Source organism: Leopardus geoffroyi, chromosome E3 (assembly GCF_018350155.1).
Source record: "Leopardus geoffroyi isolate Oge1 chromosome E3, O.geoffroyi_Oge1_pat1.0, whole genome shotgun sequence".
NCBI classification, from domain to species: Eukaryota; Metazoa; Chordata; class Mammalia; order Carnivora; family Felidae; genus Leopardus; species Leopardus geoffroyi.
This window is the reverse complement of record NC_059340.1, coordinates 9,283,304-9,302,836: the sequence shown is the minus strand read 5'-3', so window position 1 is coordinate 9,302,836 and position 19,533 is coordinate 9,283,304. Positions and strand designations below refer to the sequence as shown.

The following is a 19,533-nucleotide window of genomic DNA, read 5'->3' as shown; positions in this document are numbered from 1 at the left end:
CGAAAACTTCTCTAACCTGGAAAAGGAAACAGATTCCCAGAGCCCAGAGAATTCTAAAAAAGAGGAACCCAAAGATCCACACCAAGACATATCACAACTAATTAATCAAAAGTTAAAGACAACGAGGGAATCTTAAAAGCAGCAAAGGAAAAACAACTTGGTACACACAAGGAAGTCCCATTAGACTCTCAGCAGTTTTCCAGCAGAAACGTTGCAAGCCAGAAAGAAGTGACATGATATATTCAAAGCTGAAAGAAAAAACTGCCAACCAAGACTACTCTACACAGCATAGCTGTCCTTTAGAATTGAAGGAGAAATAAAGAGTTTTCCAGGCAATCAAGAGTTGGAGTTCATCACCTCCAGACCAGTTTTACAAGAGGTGTTACAGGGACTTAAAGCTGAAATGAAATGGCACTAATTAGTAATAGGAAAAAAGGCAAGTATAAGAATCACTGGTAGAGTAAAATTCAAAATAATCTAATGTAAAGGTGGTAGGTTCACTTATAAATCTAGTGTGAAGGTTAAAAGACAAAAATACTACAAATAACTAAGACAAAAATATGTAAATTAGGATATCAAAAACATAAAACATTGGGAGGGGTAGTAAAAATGTAGAGTTTTAGACCGCGTTCAAACTTAAGTTGTTATCAACTGAAAACAGGCTGTTATAAGTTGTTTTATGTAAGTCTGATGGTAACCACAAAGCAAAAATCTGTAATAGATACACAAAAGAGAAAGAGAAAGGAATAAGCAAACCACTACAGAAAATCATAAATCACAAAGGAAGAGAGCAAGAAAAGGAAAAAAGGAATTATAAAACAGCCCCCCCGAAAAACAGTTAAAATGGCAGTAATCCCAAACCTATCGATAATTACCTTAAATGTAAACAGACTAACTTCTCCCATCGAAAGACACAGAGTGGCAAAATGGATTAAAAAAAAAGAGAAGACTCATCTATATGCTGCCTAAGACACTCACTTCAGATGTTAAGGAGACACACACACACACACACACACACACACACACACACACACGCACAAAGTGAAGGGAGGCAAGAGATACTCCAGGCAAATGGAAACCAGAAGAAAGCTGAAGCTGCTATATCAGACAAAATAGACCTTAAGACAAAGACTATGATAAGAAACAAAGGTCACTATATAATGATAAAAGGCTCAATCCAACAAGAGGATGTAAAATTTGTACATATTTACGCACCCAACATAGAAGAACCTAAATATATAAAGCAAATATTAACAGACCTAAAGAGAGATATAGACAGCAATATAACAATAGTAGGGGACTTTAATACCCCCACTTGCATTAACAGGTCATCCAGACATAAAATCAATAATAAAACATTGGACTTGAAGTACACATTAAGCCAGATGGACCTAACAGACATTTACCGAACATTCCCTCTCAAAGTAGAATACACATTCTTCTCAAGTGCACATGAAACATCCTCCAGGACAGATCATATGTTATGCCACAAAACAAATAATAAATTTAAGAAGACTGAGATATTATCAAGCATTTTTTATGACCACAATGGTATGAAACTAGAAATCAATTACAAGAAAACTGGAAAGTACACATATACATGGAGATTAAGCAACATGTTACTAAACAAACAATGGATCAATGAAGAAATCAAAAGAAATATCAAAAATATATTGAGGGCACCTGGCTGGCTCAGTCAGTGGAGCATGTGACAATCTCAGGGTTGTGGGTTCAAGCCCCACGTTGGGTGTAGAGACTGCTTAAAAATAAAATCTTTAAAAAATGTCTTGAAACAAATGAAAATGAAAATACAACATATCAACATTTATGGGCTGCAGCGAAAGCAGTTCTAAGAAGGACATTCATAGCAATAAATGCCTACATTAAGAAACAAAAACACCTCATGCAACTAGAAGAACAACAAACTAAGCCCAAAATTATTAGGAAGTGGGAAATAACCAAGATCAAAGTGGAAATAGAGACTAAAAAGACAACAGAAAAGATCAATGAAACTAAGAGATGGGTTTTTTTAAAAGATAAACAAAATAGACAAACTTTTAGCTAGACTCACCAAGAAAATAAAGGGCTCAAATAATATCAGAAATGAAAGTGGAAATGTTACAACTGATACCAAAGAAATGCAAAGGATAAGAGATTACTGTGAACAATTATACACCAACATATTGAACAAAATGGAAAAAATGGATAGATTCCTGGAATTTACAACCTACCAAGACTGAATTATGGAGAAATAGAAAATCTGAACAGACCAATTATTAGTAACGAGATTGAATCCATAATCAACCCCCCCCCCAAGAAACAAAAGTACAGGATCAGATAACTTCACTGATGAATTGGACCAAACATTATTAAACACTTCCCAAAAACAGAAGAGGAGGAACACTCCCAAATTCATTTTACAAGGCCAGCATTACCCTGATGCCAAACCAGACAAAGACACAACAAGAAAATAAAATTACAGGCCAATATCCCTGATTAACATAGATGCAAAAATCCTGAACAAGATCTTAGCAAGTCAAATTCAACAATACATTAAAAGAATTGTATACCAGGATCAAGTGGGATTGACTTCACGGATGCAAAGATGGTTTAACCTTTGCAAACCAGTCAATGTAATATACCATCATAACAAAATGAAGGACAAAAATTGTATGATTATCTCAACAGAGGCAGAAAAAGAATTTAACAAAAATCAACATCCAGTTATAAAAATTCTCCAAAACATGGGTATAGAGGGAATACAATACACTGCAACGTAATGAAAGCAATATATGACAAGCCCATCATCATACTCAATGGTGAAAAGCTGAATAGCTTCTCCTTTAAGATCAGGAACAAGAGAAAGATGCCCACTCTTGCCATATTTATTCAACATAGTATTGCAAGCAGGAGCAATTAGGCAAGAAATAAAACGCATCCAAATTGGAAAGGAAGTAAAACTCTTTACAAATGGTATTATATTTGGAAAGCCCTAAAGTATCCATCAAAAAAACATTAGGAATAATAAATTTGGTAAAGTCGCAGGATACAAAATCAATACACAAAAATCATGTGCACTAATAATGAACTATCAGCAAGAGAAATTAAGAGAACAATCCCATTTATAATTACACCAAAAAGAATAAAATCCCTAGGGATAAATTTAACCAAGGAGCTAAAAATGTATACACCGAAAACTGTAAGACGTGAATAAAAGAAACTGAAGAGGATACAAATAAATAGATATTCCAGGCTCATGGATTGGAAGGATTAACATGGTTAAAACATCCCAAGTACCCAAAGCAATCTACAGATTCAACACAATCCCTGACAAAATTCCAATGGAATTTTTCACGGAAATAGAACAAACAATCTTAAAATTTGTATGGAATCATAACAGACCCTCAGATAGCTAAAGCAATCTGAAGAAAGAAGAACAAAGCGGGAGGCATGACATCCTGATTTCAAACTATATTACAAAGCTATCATATTCAAGGCAGTATGGCATGGACATAAAAATACACACATAAGTCAATGGAACAAAATAGTCCAGAAATAAACCAACATGTATAAATCTTCAATTAATTTATGACAAAGGAGACAAGAATATACAATGGGTAAAGGACAATCTTCAATAAATGGCATTGGAAAGCTAGACAAACTCACAAACTGTGAGATCATGACCTGAGCTGAAGTCAGATGCTTAACTGACTGAGCCACCTAGGCGCCCTGTGTTTTTGTGTTTTTGTGCCATATGTGTTAGACACATATGATGGTATGTGTCTACATGCAAAATAGTGAAACTGGAACATGTCTTCCTCCATACACAAAAATCAACTCAAAAAAAATTAAAGGCTTGAATGTAAGACCCCAAATCATAATGATCCTAGAAGAAAACATATCTGGTAAGCTCCCTGACATCAGTCCTGGTGATGATATTTTGGATTTGATACCAAAAGCAAAGGCAACAAGAACAAAAACAAACAACTACATCAAACTAAAAAGCTTTTGCACAACAAAGAAAACCATCAACCAAATGAAAAGGCAACCTACTGAATGGGAGAAGAGATGTGTAAATCATATATCTAATAAGAGGTTAATATCCAAAATATATAAATAACTCTTGCAATGTAATAGAAAAAAATCTGATTTTAAAAAGAGCAGAAGATCTGGATGTCTTTTCCCCAAGAAGACATACAGATGGCCAATGGGTACAGGAGAAGATGCTCAACATCACTAATCATCAGAGAAGTGCAAATCAAAATCACAATGAGGTAACAAATCACAGAATGGCTATTACCAAAAAAAATGTAAGAAATAACAAGTGCAAACAAGGATGTGGAGAAAAGGGAACCTCGATGCACTAACAGAACTGTAAATTGGTACAGTCACTATGGAAATAATATGGAGATTCATAAAAATTAGGAATATGGGGCACCTGGGTGCTTCAGTCTATTGAGCCAATCCAACTCTTGATTTCAGCTCTGGTCACAATCCTAGGCTCCACACTGAGCATGGAATGGAGCCTGCTTGAGATTCTCTCTCTCCCTCTGCCTGTCTCCCCTACTCACATGCACTCTCTCTCTCTAAAATAAAAAAAACAACAATAAAATAAAAAGAAAAGAATTACCGTATGATCCAGAAATTCCATTTCTGGGTATTTATAGAAAGGAAACAAAAACACAGGGTGCCTAGGTGGCTCAGTCAGTTAAGCATCTGACTTCAGCTCAGGTCATGATCTCACAGTTTGTGAGTTTGAGCCCCACATAGGGCTCTCTGCTGTCAGCACGAAGCCCGCTTTGGACCCTCTGTCCCCCTCTCTCTCTGCCTCTCCCCTGCTTGCACATATGCACTCTCTCAAGAATAAAAAGAAACATTAAAAAAAAGGAAATACAAACACTAGCCCAAAAAGGTATCTGTACCTCATCTTCACTGCAGCATTATTTACAATAGCCAAGACATGAAACAACCATAGTGGCCACTGATGGCTGAATGGATAAAGACAACATGGAACAGAATGGAACACACAATGGAATATTATTCAACCATTAAAAAGGAAGGAATCCAGCTATCTGCAACAACATGGAAGGACCTTGAAGGCATTATGATAAGTGAAGTCAGACAAAGAAAGACAAATACCATATGATCTCACTTATATGGAACCTAAAAAACAAAACAAAAACACACAAAAGCTGAACTCAGACACAGGGAATAGACTGAGGGTTGCCAGAGGTAGGGGCCAGAGGTGAGCAAAATGGGGAAAGTGGTCAAAAGGTACAAACTTCCAGTTACAAAATAAGTCATAGGGATATACACAGTATAGTAACTATAGTTAATGCTGTACTGTATAATTTACAGTTACTAAGAGAGTAGATCTTAAAAGTTCTCCTTACAAGAAAAAAATTTGTACCTATATGTGGTGATGGATGTTAACAAGACTTATTGTGATCATTTTGTAGTATGTACATAACACTGAACAATTGTTATATACCTGAAACTGATGTTATATATTAATTATATCTTAACAAAGAATAAAACAGGAAAAAAAGAACTGAAAGCAGGATCTCAAAGATATTCACACACCCACAGTCACAGCAGCATTATTCAAAAAATAAACAAAAGATGGGGCGCCTGGGTGGCGTAGTTGGTTAAGCGTCCGACTTCAGCCAGGTCACGATCTCGCGGTCCGTGAGTTCGAGCCCCGCGTCGGGCTCTGGGCTGATGGCTCAGAGCCTGGAGCCTGCTTCCGATTCTGTGTCTCCCTCTCTCTCTGCCCCTCCCCCGTTCATGCTCTGTCTCTCTCTGTCCCAAAAATAAATAAACGTTGGAAAAAAAAAAATAAACAAAAGGTAGAAGTAACCCAAAGGTCCATCAACAGATGAAGGGATAAACAAAATACGTATATACATACATACAATGGCATGTACCTAACAACATCAATATATGTGAGGCAAGGAGAAATAGATGAATCCACTGTTCTAGAGACTTCATCACTTTTCTATCAGTAATGGACAGATATGGCAGGCAGAAAATCAATAAGGTCATAGTTGAACTCAACAGCACCATTAATTAACTAGATATAACTGACACCTATAGAATATTCCATCCAACAACAGCATATACATTCTTCTCAAGATCAAATGGAACATTCACAAGATGAATGTTCATCTAAATCAATCCTCTAAGTTTTCCTTCTTAGGAAACTAAGAAGAGTAAATTAAACCCAAAGTAAGTAGAAAAAAATAAAAATTAAAGCCAAAATCAATGAAATTGAAAACAGAAAATCAACAGAAAAAAAAATCAATGAAATCAAAAGCTGGTTCTTTGGGGGAAAAAATCAGCAAAATTGATCAGCTTCTAGCAAGACTAAGAAAAGGAGGGAAGATACAATTCATTAATATCAGAAATGAAAAAGGAACATCACTACAGAGCCCATGGACATTAAAAGGAGACTAAAGGAATACTATGAACAACATCATGTCCACATAGCATCTAGATAAAACAGACCAATTCCTTGAAAGACACAATCTGCCAAAACTCACACAAAATCACACAATCTGAATAGGCCTTTATCTATTAAAGAAAAACTTATCTTCCAAAACAGAAAGCACCAGGCCCTGAAGGGCTCACTGGTGAATACTACATACAACAGAATATCATTCAGCAAGGAAATTCTGGCACATGCTACAACATAGATGAACCTTAAGGATATTATGTGAAGTGAAATAAGCCACTCACAAAAGGACAAATACTGTATGATTCCACTTATATGAGGTACCTGAAGAAGACAAATTCATAGACACAGAAAGGAGAATGGTGGTTGCCAGAGGCTGGGCGGAGAGGAGAATGTGGAATTGCTACTTAACAGGTATAGAGCTTTAGTTTTGCAAGATGAAAAGAGTTCTGGAGATCGGCTGCACAATAGTGTGAATGTACTTAACGCTGCTGAACTGCATGCTTACAAATGACAGAATGGTAAATTTCATGTTATCTGTATTTTGCCATTTAAAACAACAATAACAACAACAGTGGTACCTGGGGCAGAGCTATGCAGTTGTAAGGTTTACTAAGTCCTGATCAGGTCAGATGGGGCCCCTGACGACAAACTATAATCACAGTCCCCCACACTCACTGCTCACAACCCCTTTCAGCCCACAAAGCATCTGCTTGGACTCACAGAAAACACCAATGAGATCGAAGGATGAAGGTATGTGGCCAGGTCACTCTTGGTAAGAGGCAGCAGCCAGCCCACAGCCCCATTCTTCAGGGTGCAAGGCCAATGCTCTTCCCACCACCTTGGGCTTTGTGTAAAGCCCAGATTCTCAAACTGTGCCGTGTGGTGGTTTTGGATTCCAGCTTTGCCACTTATAGCTATGGAGCCTTGGGCAAATTACTCAGCCTCTAGAAGCCTCCTGCAAAACAGGGATAATAACAATCTGCGGGGTCCTTGTGGTTTCATTATGCAAGAAGTATTCACAACGACCTGGCACTCTGCCAATAGTAAGCATTATGGTGCCTCAGGAGTTGGGTTTTGTTTTATTTTGTTTTGTTTTTCTCTGAAGATCTTTTAAGGGACAAAGTTACTGTCAGCAGTTTAAAGGAACTGAAATAGATTTCTTAAGGACTTGCTGGCTCTGGGATCCCACACAACCTTGTGCCAAAGCTTTGAAAGCCCAGGACAAGCAGGGTGGCTCAGGGTTCACCCCTTAACTTCCCACTTCTGGTCTTGGTGCCCCAGTGAGCTCAGCTGGGACCATAAGCCCCAGGAAGTAGTATATTGCCCCAGTGTGGCCCACACTTTTTTTTTTTTTTTTTTTTTTTTTTTTTTTGCCAAGCCCATGGGCTCTGACCATCTCAACTGAGCTGACAACAGCCAGGGACATGGCTTCCCCAGTGCACGGAGGAGGACCCCAGGACCACACACACAACAGGAAGAGGGAATGTCTTTCTGGACCCCAGGCAGCAGCAGAGCTGAGCCCAGGTCAACCTCTGTCAGTAATGCAGGGCACTGCTTGGTAATGGTTAGGAAAACTTAACCACCACACACGACTAACTCAGTCTGGAAAAGACCCAGCAAGGTCACAGTGGCAGTCCTTGCTGTCCACAGCTCTGGTTGCATAGCATTTTTTGTCAAGAGTTATCTAGATGGCATCTCAGGGCAGAGCCCCCAGCAACAGGACATCCCTGCACACAACACAGATTACTAATCCCAGGTTCCTCCTGAGAGGAGAACTTGGGTCCTTCAGGGACCCAAGCACCTGTCCTCCCACTGAGCAGGACAGCCACACCCAGATGGCCCTCAAATTCACTGCTGGAGTTATGTGGGGACCCGTGGGTGGGCCCACGGGTGCCACCACATCGCCGAGGGGACCTGGCCTTCGCTGCTAGAGAACTCAGAGGAGCCAGGTGGGTGAACCCTCCCTCTTGCACTCACCCCAGCCAGCTCTGGAAGCCTGGGAGCAGAGAGAAGACTGTGATGTGCTTGTCAGGGCTGGGAAACATCACTTAATATCAGAACTGCAAGATTCTCGCTCGACCTTTTTGTACCCAAACCTCACCGTGAGCCGTAAGGAAATCAGGGACCCCAGCAGGCCAGGGCTCCCATTGGCCCCATTCGAACTCCTGGGGAGCTCCCATCCTGGAACACCCCCTGCAAGCAGTGAGCTCTCCACACCTTCTGCCAGCTCCAGTCCTCTCCACATTCCAGCTCAACAAGGCAGCGGAGAAGGGGCCCCTTGCAGGCCAGCGCCCATTCCTGGGGAGGTGGCTGGAGAGGCATCTCTACAGGAGCAACGGCACAGGCCTCCCTCCCCAGATTTATCAGCAGCATCACGCCCTTCCCTGCAGCACACACCAAAACACTCAAGCAGGCAATGACCTCCGACAATTCACCTTGCACGGGGTGAGAACAGGGGTCTGGTTCTCTTGCTCCAGGCCTGCGATTCTGCATCCAGATGCTTTTCTTTTTCAATGGTGTCAATTGTGGTAAAATACGCATACAGAAAACTTACCACCGTAACCGGGTTTGGACGTACAGTTCAGTGGCATCAAGTACATTCACTGCATCACACAACCAGCACCACCATCCATCTCCAGAACTTTTCCATCTTCCCAAACCAAAGCTTCATGTCCATTAAACAGCTCCCCGTTCCCGCTGCCCCCTGCCCTCGGCACCCACCATTCTACCTCCAAGGTCTGTGATTTTGACGACTCCGGGTACCTCATATAAGCGGAATCATGGTATTTGTCCTTTTGTGACTGGCTTATTCCACTCCACACAATGTCCTCCAGGTTCATGCATGGTGCAGCAGGTGTCAAAATGTCTTCCCTTTTTAAGGCTGAGTAATATTCCATTGTGTGGATAGACTACCCACTTATTTTCCCATCTGTCGATGGACACTTGGGTCACTCCCTCCTCCCGGCTACCATCAGTGCTGCTGCCAAGAACATGGTTCTACAAACTTCGGAGTTTTTGCTTTCACTTCTGCCAGGTATGTACCCACAGGTAGAATTCTTGGCCGTCTAAGACTCCTTCTAGCTTGCAATTTCACCCCCACAGAGCATGTGGGGTCAATATCCAAAACCACCAGGAGTAGGCCCTGACCATGGTCATTCTTCGATGCTCCCCTTCCTCCAAGCACAGCCCCAGGCATATATGGGAGCTGTGTGGGTCCTACCCAAGTCCTCGGAAATCACGCACAAGCTGTTCCTCCCCTCAGGGCAGATCTGCCATTTCCCAGCGCACTCAGAACGCACTGCCCTTGGCACCAGGAGCCCTGGTTCCACAGGGTTTGTGGAGATAGATCTCTGCCCCCTTCTCCAATCTGGGTAAAGACTGTCAGAGTAGGTGCCCTTGGAGCCTGGGGGCGCTGCAAGTCTCTGGCTCACAGCAATAGCGAAAACTTACCTTCCTGGGAGAAGCTTGAACAAATGCCAGTAGTCAGATTGAGGAGGGACATGACGAGGGTGTGGCTGGCCATGGCCTTGCCCAGCCTGAGTCTCTGGGCTTGCCCCACATGCCAAACCTCAGGTCTCTAATGTCACAGCCTCAGCCTCTGGCCCAGACCTCTGGGACCTCGCCCCTGGGTGTGTATGCTGGATAGAGCCCTAGACTTGGAGCTCCCTTCCCTGACCCCTCTCCCTCCCGCCCCCCAGTTAGGGCCCCAAGGTAGTGCCTGGGCCCCCTTCCTCCCAGGTCCAGTTCTGACGCTGCCTGCTGGAGGTAGCTGCAGTCTGATCCTTGCCTGGGGAGTGCGTACCTTCAAGGTCTGCTCATTCCAGTGCATGAGGAAGGCCAAGATGGCCGCACAGCTGCGACTGATGCCCTGGGTGGAAAAGACCAGGATGACAGAGCCAAGCTGGAGGTGAAGTTCTGCAAGAGGAAGGAAAGGCAGGGGACCTGCATGGCCTCGTTCCCTGTGGACCTTAGTTGCTGTAAGCTGACTGGCTTCAGGGGCCCATGGTCCAAGAGTGAGTTCAGACCCAGCACACCATGGCATAGGCTAGTCACGCAACATCTCTGGGACACTGTTTCATCACCTAGCACATGGAGGTCCTCAGACCTCACTGGCAGTTCAAGAAAATCACACTGGGTGTTCAGCATTATCATGCAAAGGTCTTTTTTTTGGCGGGGGGGAGGGGGGGGCTCTCCAGGTTTCTAGCCCAAGAAGCTCAGTTACCAGCTGGCCTCCTGAGTGGGATGAGAAGATGGTCCCCCCAGGACATGGGGGTGCTGACAGAGGCAGTACAGCCTGGGTATGAATCCTGGCTCGGCCACTCACTGGCTGTATGACCCGAGCATGTTACTCTAAGGCACAGTTTTATCCTCCAGAAAATGGGGTTACAGTATAGTACCTACCTCAAAAGGTTTTGTCCTGTGCTTAGCCCCATGCCTGACACGGAGAGGTCAGCTATGATCACACTTAATAACACCCCTGAGGCTGAGGCTCGCCCAGTGAGGGGTGGGGAGGAAATCTAAGCTGGCATCCTGGGCTGATCGGGTAACCTCTGAGAACTGGAGATAAACATACCACATGCGAAATTGCAGACCGTCAGCACTGGAGGAGATGGTTAAGGCCAAGTGCCTCATCATATAGACAAGGAATCAGAGACACAGAGCAGTTAAGGACTGGCCCAGCAAGTTCCACCCAGCAAGGTAGGGCTGGAGAGGGGGCCTCTATGGCACAGGACTCTGCCATCCCAAGGTGGGACACAGGGCAAGTCACAGCCTAGATACTGGTCAAGTGAATGTTGCAACCTCCCGGGCAAATAAGAATGTTTGGGCCAAAAAGCCATTCTCTGGCCCCTGGTGTGGCCATGTGGGCTGGGGGCTAAAGTGGTACCCAGCAGGCAGCCCTGGGGTAGGGTCCCTGACTGGACTCAACCTCAATCTCTCCAGCCATCTTGCTCTCCTTGGGCAATCGTGAGCCCTGGGGTGACTGAAAACTGCACCCTCAATGAGGTAAGTGATTGGTGGGCACTGCCATGTGTGATGGGAGAACCAAAGGGACACTGGGCACACACACTGGGGATCCTGGAAGTCAGAGCTGGGAGGGTTCTGGAATTTTCCATCCATTCCACCCATTGACAGGACAGGAGGGCAGGGATGGAGTATGATTCACCTCTGGGTTCCCAGAGCCCAGAGCAGGCTGCTCTGACCATATGCACCCACAGCAGGTGGTGGGGGGAAGGAGGTGGGCAACACTCTCATTTCCCAACAGGTGCAGTGAGGCCGGGACCAAGGCTTAAGTGGACCCAAAAGGGCCTACTGGTCCAGCCAGGGTCAGAATGCAGGGAGCTCAATCTGCAATCCGGTGGTCTTATCTGGCCCCACTACCCCCAAGGTAAACACGTGGCTGCCCTCATTGTCAAGGGTTCCTGAGGGACAGCTTGTCCTGGGGCTTGGCCATACCTAGCCGGGCTTGTGCTGGGCCCCACCCTTTTTTTCCTCAGTGCTGACAGTCACAATCAGAAGCAGAAGCGTGGACAAGGTACCACAGCCCTCTGGACCCTGGGCACAGACCAGTGGCTTCCTGGTTGGAGATTGCCCCTTACCGAGAAAGTGACAGAGGTGCCTTAAAAAGGGGGAAAGGTTGGCTTCCGGGGAATCTTCTATCTTGATGTGCAGGAGGCTGTCAGCGTCATCTACAAAACTAAACAGAAGGAGAGCAGGCAATCGGGCAGCCTCACACACAGGCTCGCTGGAGCGGTCCTCATCCACAGCAGCAGGCAAATAACTGGACCTCTCGCAGAAAAAAAAAAGCCCCTACCCCATAGGTGTGTCATGTGGGTGAAGTCCGTTCATCTATGTAAAGCATTTGGCAGTCTGCTTGGCACACTTATTGAATAAACGCTCAAGAAACAGGACATCATTATTATTATTAACCAAACGTGGTACTTTCCTAGAATATGGTGCAGAAAGTAAAATGAGGATGGGAAGGAATAGGTAATGAGCTTGGAGAATGCACCTGTCATGTTAAACAGAGAAAGCCCCAGATAGGAGATGGAGAGTGGCAGGTGGCTGTTTTAGCGGTCAGGGAAAGCTTCACTGAGGAGGTAACATTTGAGCACAGGCTTAAAAGAGGTGATGGAACAAGCCAAGCAGTCATCTGAGGAAAGAGGGCCCTGAGTAGAGGAGAACAGGGCAAAGGTGCAGAGATGGAGTATGTTTGATGGATTTGAGAACCAACAGAGAAATCAGAGTGGCTAAAACTTTATGAACACAGGAGAGAGGAGGAGAGGAGGTGTGTGACACGTTTAACGAGAAGATGCCTGCAAGGAGCTTGCAGAATGTCCAGCATGCCATAAGTATTTGGTCAAGGTTATTTATGAGGACTGCGGTCTACTGGTGACATTCAGCAGTATGCAGACCACTGTGGCACGCAGGAAGTTGCAGCAGATTCAGAAACAAAAATAGCCTGGTTTAGCAAATACAATTCCCATCCATCCATCCATCGATCCATCCTTTCCTCCTCCATCTATCCCTCCCTCCCCCCTCCCTCCTCCATCTATCCATCCACACCCATCCATTCATTCTTTCCTCAGACATTCACTCAATGACTGTTTATTGTGTGCCAGACCGTGGGCTGGACCCTAGTGGGCACAAGATGAACCAAATAGGAGCTGGCCTCTCCCAACGTCAAGGAGCTCCCGGTCTGATGGGGGAGGAAGACACAGAAACAAATGGTCCCAATCCAACTGGCTAGGTTTGGGGATAAAGACCTGCATGTGATACTGGAGAAGAAGAGCAGAGAGAAGTTGAGGGAGCTGGGGAAAGCTTCACAGTGTAGGAGGCATCTAGATGGAGAAGGTAGAAGGGTACAAGCTTGCTATAAAAATCAACTGCATTTCTATATACTAGCAATGAACAATCAGAAATTGACATTTTAAAAATACCATTTATAACACGTCAAAAATATCAAATACTTAGGAAGAAATCTGACACGAAGTGTGTAAAACATGTACACTGGGAAATTATAAAACATTTTTTAGAGAAATGAAAGAGCTAAGTAAATGGAGAGATAGACTATGCTCATGGATCAGGAGACTCAATGTTGGTAAGATTCTCCCCAAACTGACCTATGGATACAATTCAAACCCAATCAAAATTCCAGCAGGCTTTTTGTAGAAACTGGCAAGCTGCTTCTAAAATATATACAGAGGAGCACCTGGGTGGCTCAGTTGGTTGGGCGTCCAACTTGGACTCAGGTCATGATCTTGCAGTTCATGAGTTCAAGCCCTGCGTCAGGCTCTGTGCTGACAGCTCAGAGCCTGGAGCGTGCTTCGGATTCTGTGTATCCCTCTCTCTCTGCCCCTCCCTCGCTCGAGCTCTGTCTCTGTCTATCTGTCTGTCTCTCTCAAAAATGAGTGAACATTAAAAAAAAAATTAAAATGTATGTGGAAATGCAAAGGAGACAACTTTGAAAAAGCTACAATAGTCAAGAGTGCAGAACTGGTATAAAAATACAGGCCAGTGAAAAAGAATAAAGAATCCAGAAAAAAAAAAAAAAAAAAGAATCCAGATATAATCCCACACACACATGGTCAATGGATTTTCAACAAAGGTATCTAATCAGTCCAACAGGAGAAGGATCATTTTTTTTCAACAAATAATGGGGGCCCCTGGCTGGCTCAGTTGGTAGAACATGTGACTCTTGATCTCGGGGTCATGAGTTCAAGCCCCATATTGGGCACAGACCCTACTGAAAAGCAAAACAAAACAAAACAAAAGAACCAAAAACTATGAACTTAGTTCTACATTTGGCACCATATGCAAGAATTATTTCAAAGTGGATCATGGACTTCTGGGTGGTTCAGTTGGTTGAGCATCTGACTCTTGATTTTGGCTCAGGTCATGATCTCAGGGTCGTAGGATCAAGCCCCACACCCGGAAGAGATAAACCATGAGATCAATGACCTGAGCCGAAATGAAGAATCAGATGCTTAACCAACTGAGCCACCCAGGCACCCAGAGATGATCTATTTGTTATCAGGTGATTAGATAGCTTGAGTCTTTCAAGGAACTGGTTCATTTAATTGAAATTTCAAATGTGTTGGCATAAAATTACTCGTAATATTTCCTAATTATTTTTAAATTTTTAAATTTTTTTTTTCAACGTTTATCCATTTTTGGGACAGAGAGAGACAGAGCATGAACGGGGGAGGGGCAGAGAGAGAGGGAGACACAGAATCGGAAACAGGCTCCAGGCTCTGAGCCATCAGCCCAGAGCCTGACGCGGGGCTCGAACTCCCGGACCACGAGATCGTGATCTGGCTGAAGTCGGACGCCTACCCGACTGCGCCACCCAGGCGCCCCTTTAAATTTTTAATTAAAACTTTTACTGAGGTCACTCTAGATTCACCCGCAGTTATAAGAAATAACACAGAGAGATTCACTGTATGCTTTGCCTAGTTTCCCCAATGATAACATTTTGCAAAACTGTATTATAATAGCCCAGGATATTGATGCTGATGCAATCTACCAACTGTATTCAGACTTCCCCAGTTTTGCTTGTATTGTGTGTGTGCGCGTGCATGTGCACATGCATGTAATAAGTTCTATACAGATTTATCACCTGTGCGGATTTATGTATCCAGGAGATACTAGCCAAAATACTGAACAGTTCTCGGGCACCTCAGTGGCTCAGTTGGTTAAGCGTCTGACTTGATTTCAGCTCAGGTCATGATCTCACAGGCTTATGGGATTGATCCCTGTGCTATCAGCATGGAGCCTGCTTTGGATTTTCTGTCTCCCTCTCTCTCTGCCCCTCCCCTGCTTGCACATGCACTCTCTCCCTCAAAATAAAGAAACTTAAAAAACAAAAATACTGAATAGCTCTAACACTAAGGATTCCTCACGTGTGCCCTTTTGTAACCATACCTGCCCCACCCCGTGCCCCAAACTCAAACTTCCCTAATTTCTGATAACCGCTAATCTGTCCTCTATTTCTAAAATTTTGTGATACCAAAAATGCTATACAAATGGAACAACAGGTAACCTTTTGGGATGGCCTTATTATTATCATTATTATTATCAGCAGCAGCAGCTTGGTGTTAATTCCCTGGATATTTACCCAAGTTGTTGCATGTATCAGGAGTTCATTCCATTTATTACTGAGTAGGATTCCATGGTATATGTACACCACAGTCTGTCCAACCATTCATCCGCTAAATAGCCACTGCGGACATTCACACACAGGTTTGTGTAATTATAAGTTTTCACCTCTGTGGGATAAATGCCCACAGAATGCCTTTTAACATTTGTAGCATCTAGAATGAAAATTTTCCTTCCTCTGTACCTAAGATTGATGATTTTTGTCTTCTCTCTCTTCTTTTTTGATCAGTGTGGAATGGGTTTGGCAATATTATCGTTCTTTTCAGAGAGCCAGCTTTTGGTTTCATTGAGTTTCTGGAATTGTTTTGTTTTCTATTTCACTTATTTCTGTTCTTAATTATTTCCTTCCTCCTGCTTAGTTTTTCTAATTTTTTTTTTTTTAAGTGGAAGTTTAGGTCCTTGATTTGAAACTCTTCAAATATAGGCATTTAGGCTATAAATTTCCCTCTATGCACTGCTGTACCTGCATCCACAAATTTTGACATGTGGTGTTTTTATTTTCATTCCGCTCAAAATACTTTCTAACTTCCCTTTTGGTTTCTTTTTGACCCATAGGCTACTTAGAAGTGTGTAACTTAGTTTCCAAACATTTGGAATTTTTCCGAGATATCTTGTTATTGGTTTCTGACTTAATTCCACTGTAGTCAGAACATAAAAACATAATTTTTATAACAAATTATTTGTCTTTTGACACTTGTTTTAATGCCCAGAATATTCTATCTTGGCAAAAATGTTCCATGTTCCCTTGAAAAGAATGTGTACTATAGAACACATTCAAAGACCAGAAGAACACTACTTTTATTGGGTAGAGTGCCTTATAATTGTCAACTAGGTAAATGTGGATGGTAGTGGTCTTCTAATCTTTAAAATTATAACCTATTGTCTGTCTGTCAAGAGAGATGTTGAAATCTCTGATGATAATTGTGGATTCTTGGGGCACCTGGGTGACTCAAGTCGGTTGAGAATCCAACTTCATGTCAGGTCATGATCTCATGGTTTGTGAGTTTGAGCCCCGTGTCAGACTCTGTGCTGACAGCTCAGAGCCTGGAGCCTGCTTCGGATTCTGTGTCTCCCTCTCTCTATCCCTCCCCTGCTCACGCTCTGTCTCTCTCACTCTCTCAAAAATAAATAAACATTAAAAATTTTTAAAAATAATTGTGGATTCTCTAGAATCTAGCACCTAGATTAACTGACCACCTTCCCTTAATGAAATGAGGGGAATTTTTATGTGGTGGTATTCTTTGTTGTGAAGGTCAATTTATCTAATAATGGAGTCGCTCCAAAAGTTGTGTTTTTTGTTTAATTAATCTTAGCCTGAAATGTCTTTTCCCATCCTTTTATTTTTAACCTCTCTTTGTTTTGTATTTAAAGTATGTTTCTGGGGCACCTGGCTGGCCCTGTCAGAAGAGCGTGCAACTCTTGATCTTGGGGTCATGGGTTCGAGCCCCATGTTGGGTGTAGAGGTTACTTAAATAAACTTTACAAAAAGAGTACGTTTCTTATAAGCAGGCTACAACCTCTGCCTTATAATTGGGGTATTTAGACCATTTGCATTTAGTGTCATTATTGACATGATCATCTTGCTATTTGTTTTCTATTGGTCTCATCTCTTCTCTGTTCCCCTCATCCCACCTTCTTTGGATTGATTTTTTTTTAATTTTTTTAAATCTTTATTTATTTTTGAGAAAGCGACAGTATGTGAGCAGGGAAGGAGCAGAGAGAGAGGGAGACACAGAATCCGAAGCAGGCTCCAGGCTCCGAGGTGTCAGCACAGAGCCTGACGTGGGGCTCAAACTCACAAACTGTGAAATCATGACCTGAGCGGAAGTTGGACGCTTAACCAACTGAGCCACCCAGGTGCCCCTGGATTGATTTTTTTATGATTCCCTTGTATCTTTGTTTTATTCATTATAATTCTTTGTTTTATTTTTTGTTCTATCTTTTGGTCACTGCTTTAGAGTTTCTAGAACACATCTTCAACTTTTTATTACATTGTACCACTTCATGTAAATAGAGTAAGAATCTTCCAGGTGTATACTTCTATTTTTCCTCTTCCTGCTTTAGTAAACTGTGGGCCATATTACCTCTACATATGTTATAATCCCAAAACACATTGTTACTATTTTTTTCTGTGGTCAATTATGTTTTGAAGAGATTTAAAAGTGATGGGTAAAGTATTTTATATGTATCCACATAATTATTATTTCTAGTGGTAAATTTTATTTATAGTTTATCAAATTTGAAAAAATTTTGGCCATTATTTCTTTATTTTTTTTTTTAATTTTTTTTTTCAACGTTTATTTATTTTTGGGACAGAGAGAGACAGAGCATGAACGGGGGAGGGGCAGAGAGAGAGGGAGACACAGAATCGGAAACAGGCTCCAGGCTCCGAGCCATCAGCCCAGAGCCTAACGCGGGGCTCGAACTCACGGACCGCGAGATCGTGACCTGGCTGAAGTCGGACGCTTAACCGACTGCGCCACCCAGGTGCCCCGATCATTATTTCTTTAAATATGTGTTCTGTATCTTCATTTTCCTCTCCTTTGTAGATTCCAATTTACACATATGTTTGGCCTCTTGAATTTTCTTAATCTCACTGAAGTTCTGTTCTAGTTTTTTTTTTTTTTTCTTTTTCTTCTCTAGGTTTTATTTTGGACACTTTCTACTAGTATGTCTTCCAATTCACCAATATTTTCTTCTGCAGTGTCTTATCTGCCATTAATTCCAGTCAGTGTATTTTTCATCTCAGACATTTTCTTTTTCATCCCTAATCTAGGCCTCACAACTGAGGCAATACTTTTTTCTTTTTAACAACCATTTATTTTTAAGTAATTTCCACACCCAACGTGGGGCTTGAACTCAGAACCCTGAGATCAAGAGTTGCATGCTCTACCAACTGAGCTAGCCCCGAGTCAATACTTCTCTGAGTGCTCTATTTGATGCCCAGTATATAGTCAGTTTTGTCTCCTCTGATTGGAAACGCATACTACTCTGGCCTGGAGATCAGTACTGGAGATTGTACTGTTAGCTCATTTCTATTGGTTTTTCTCCCAGCCTTGAGTAGTTTTCTCACATTCACGTGTTTAGCAGTATCCAGCTAAAAACTCGGGGGGATTCAAGAGCTTTTTCTTTTCAGTTTATCTTATTTATTTTGAGAGAGACAGGGAGTGCATGCACAGGAGGGGCAGAAAGAGAGAATCCCAAGCAGGCTCCACACTGTCAGCGCAGAGCCCGATGTGGGGCTTGAATTCAGGAACCATGAGATCATGACCTAAGCTGAAATCAAGACTCAGACACTTAACTGAGTGAGCCACCCAGCTGCCCCAAGACCTTTTCTTTATATTCAGCTCTCTATTCTCCATGCAGTTCTCTCCCGCAAATTCTAGCCAACTTGACCTCTCTGAATTCTCAACTTCGTACCCTCAACTCAGAAAGAATGACGCAATCTGTCTTGGCCCCCTTCCTGTACTGTGACTTGCGAACAGTCTCCTACCAATACACTGGATCAACTGAGGGGCTCATCTGGGTTTGTTTTTTTTTCCCCTTGTCTGAGGAATCAATCTCCTGTGCTGTCTGCCGGCCATTGTCTGAAAGCCCTTGCTTTCACGTTTTGTCTGGGATTTGGGGGTTGTTTAAAGTGAGACTGTAGGGGCGCCTGGGTGGCGCAGTCGGTTAAGCATCCGACTTCAGCCAGGTCACAATCTCGCGGTCCGTGAGTTCGAGCCCCGCGTCGGGCTCTGGGTTGATGGCTCAGAGCCTGGAGCCTGTTTCCGATTCTGTGTCTCCCTCTCTCTCCGACCCTCCCCTGTTCATGCTCTGTCTCTCTCTGTCCCAAAAATAAATAAAAACATTGAAAAAAAAATTTTTTTTAAAGTGAGACTGTAAATGGGAATGCAAACTGGTGCAGCCACTCTGGAAAA

At 42.9% G+C, this 19,533-nt stretch overlaps 1 protein-coding gene across 5 annotated transcripts in view; it reads right to left on the bottom strand.

Moving 5' to 3' along the window:
* STYXL1 (serine/threonine/tyrosine interacting like 1) overlaps window positions 1-19,533 on the bottom strand; it is a 91,411-nt gene that overhangs the window by 5,455 nt on the left and 66,423 nt on the right. For all 5 annotated transcript variants that reach the window (XM_045460399.1, XM_045460394.1, XM_045460398.1 and 2 more), the window contains 2 exons: window positions 12,055-12,152; window positions 10,260-10,372 (listed from right to left, as the gene is read on the bottom strand). In XM_045460399.1, the coding sequence (XP_045316355.1) occupies window positions 10,260-10,372; window positions 12,055-12,152 (211 nt within the window). The remainder of the gene's footprint in view (window positions 1-10,259; window positions 10,373-12,054; window positions 12,153-19,533) is intronic.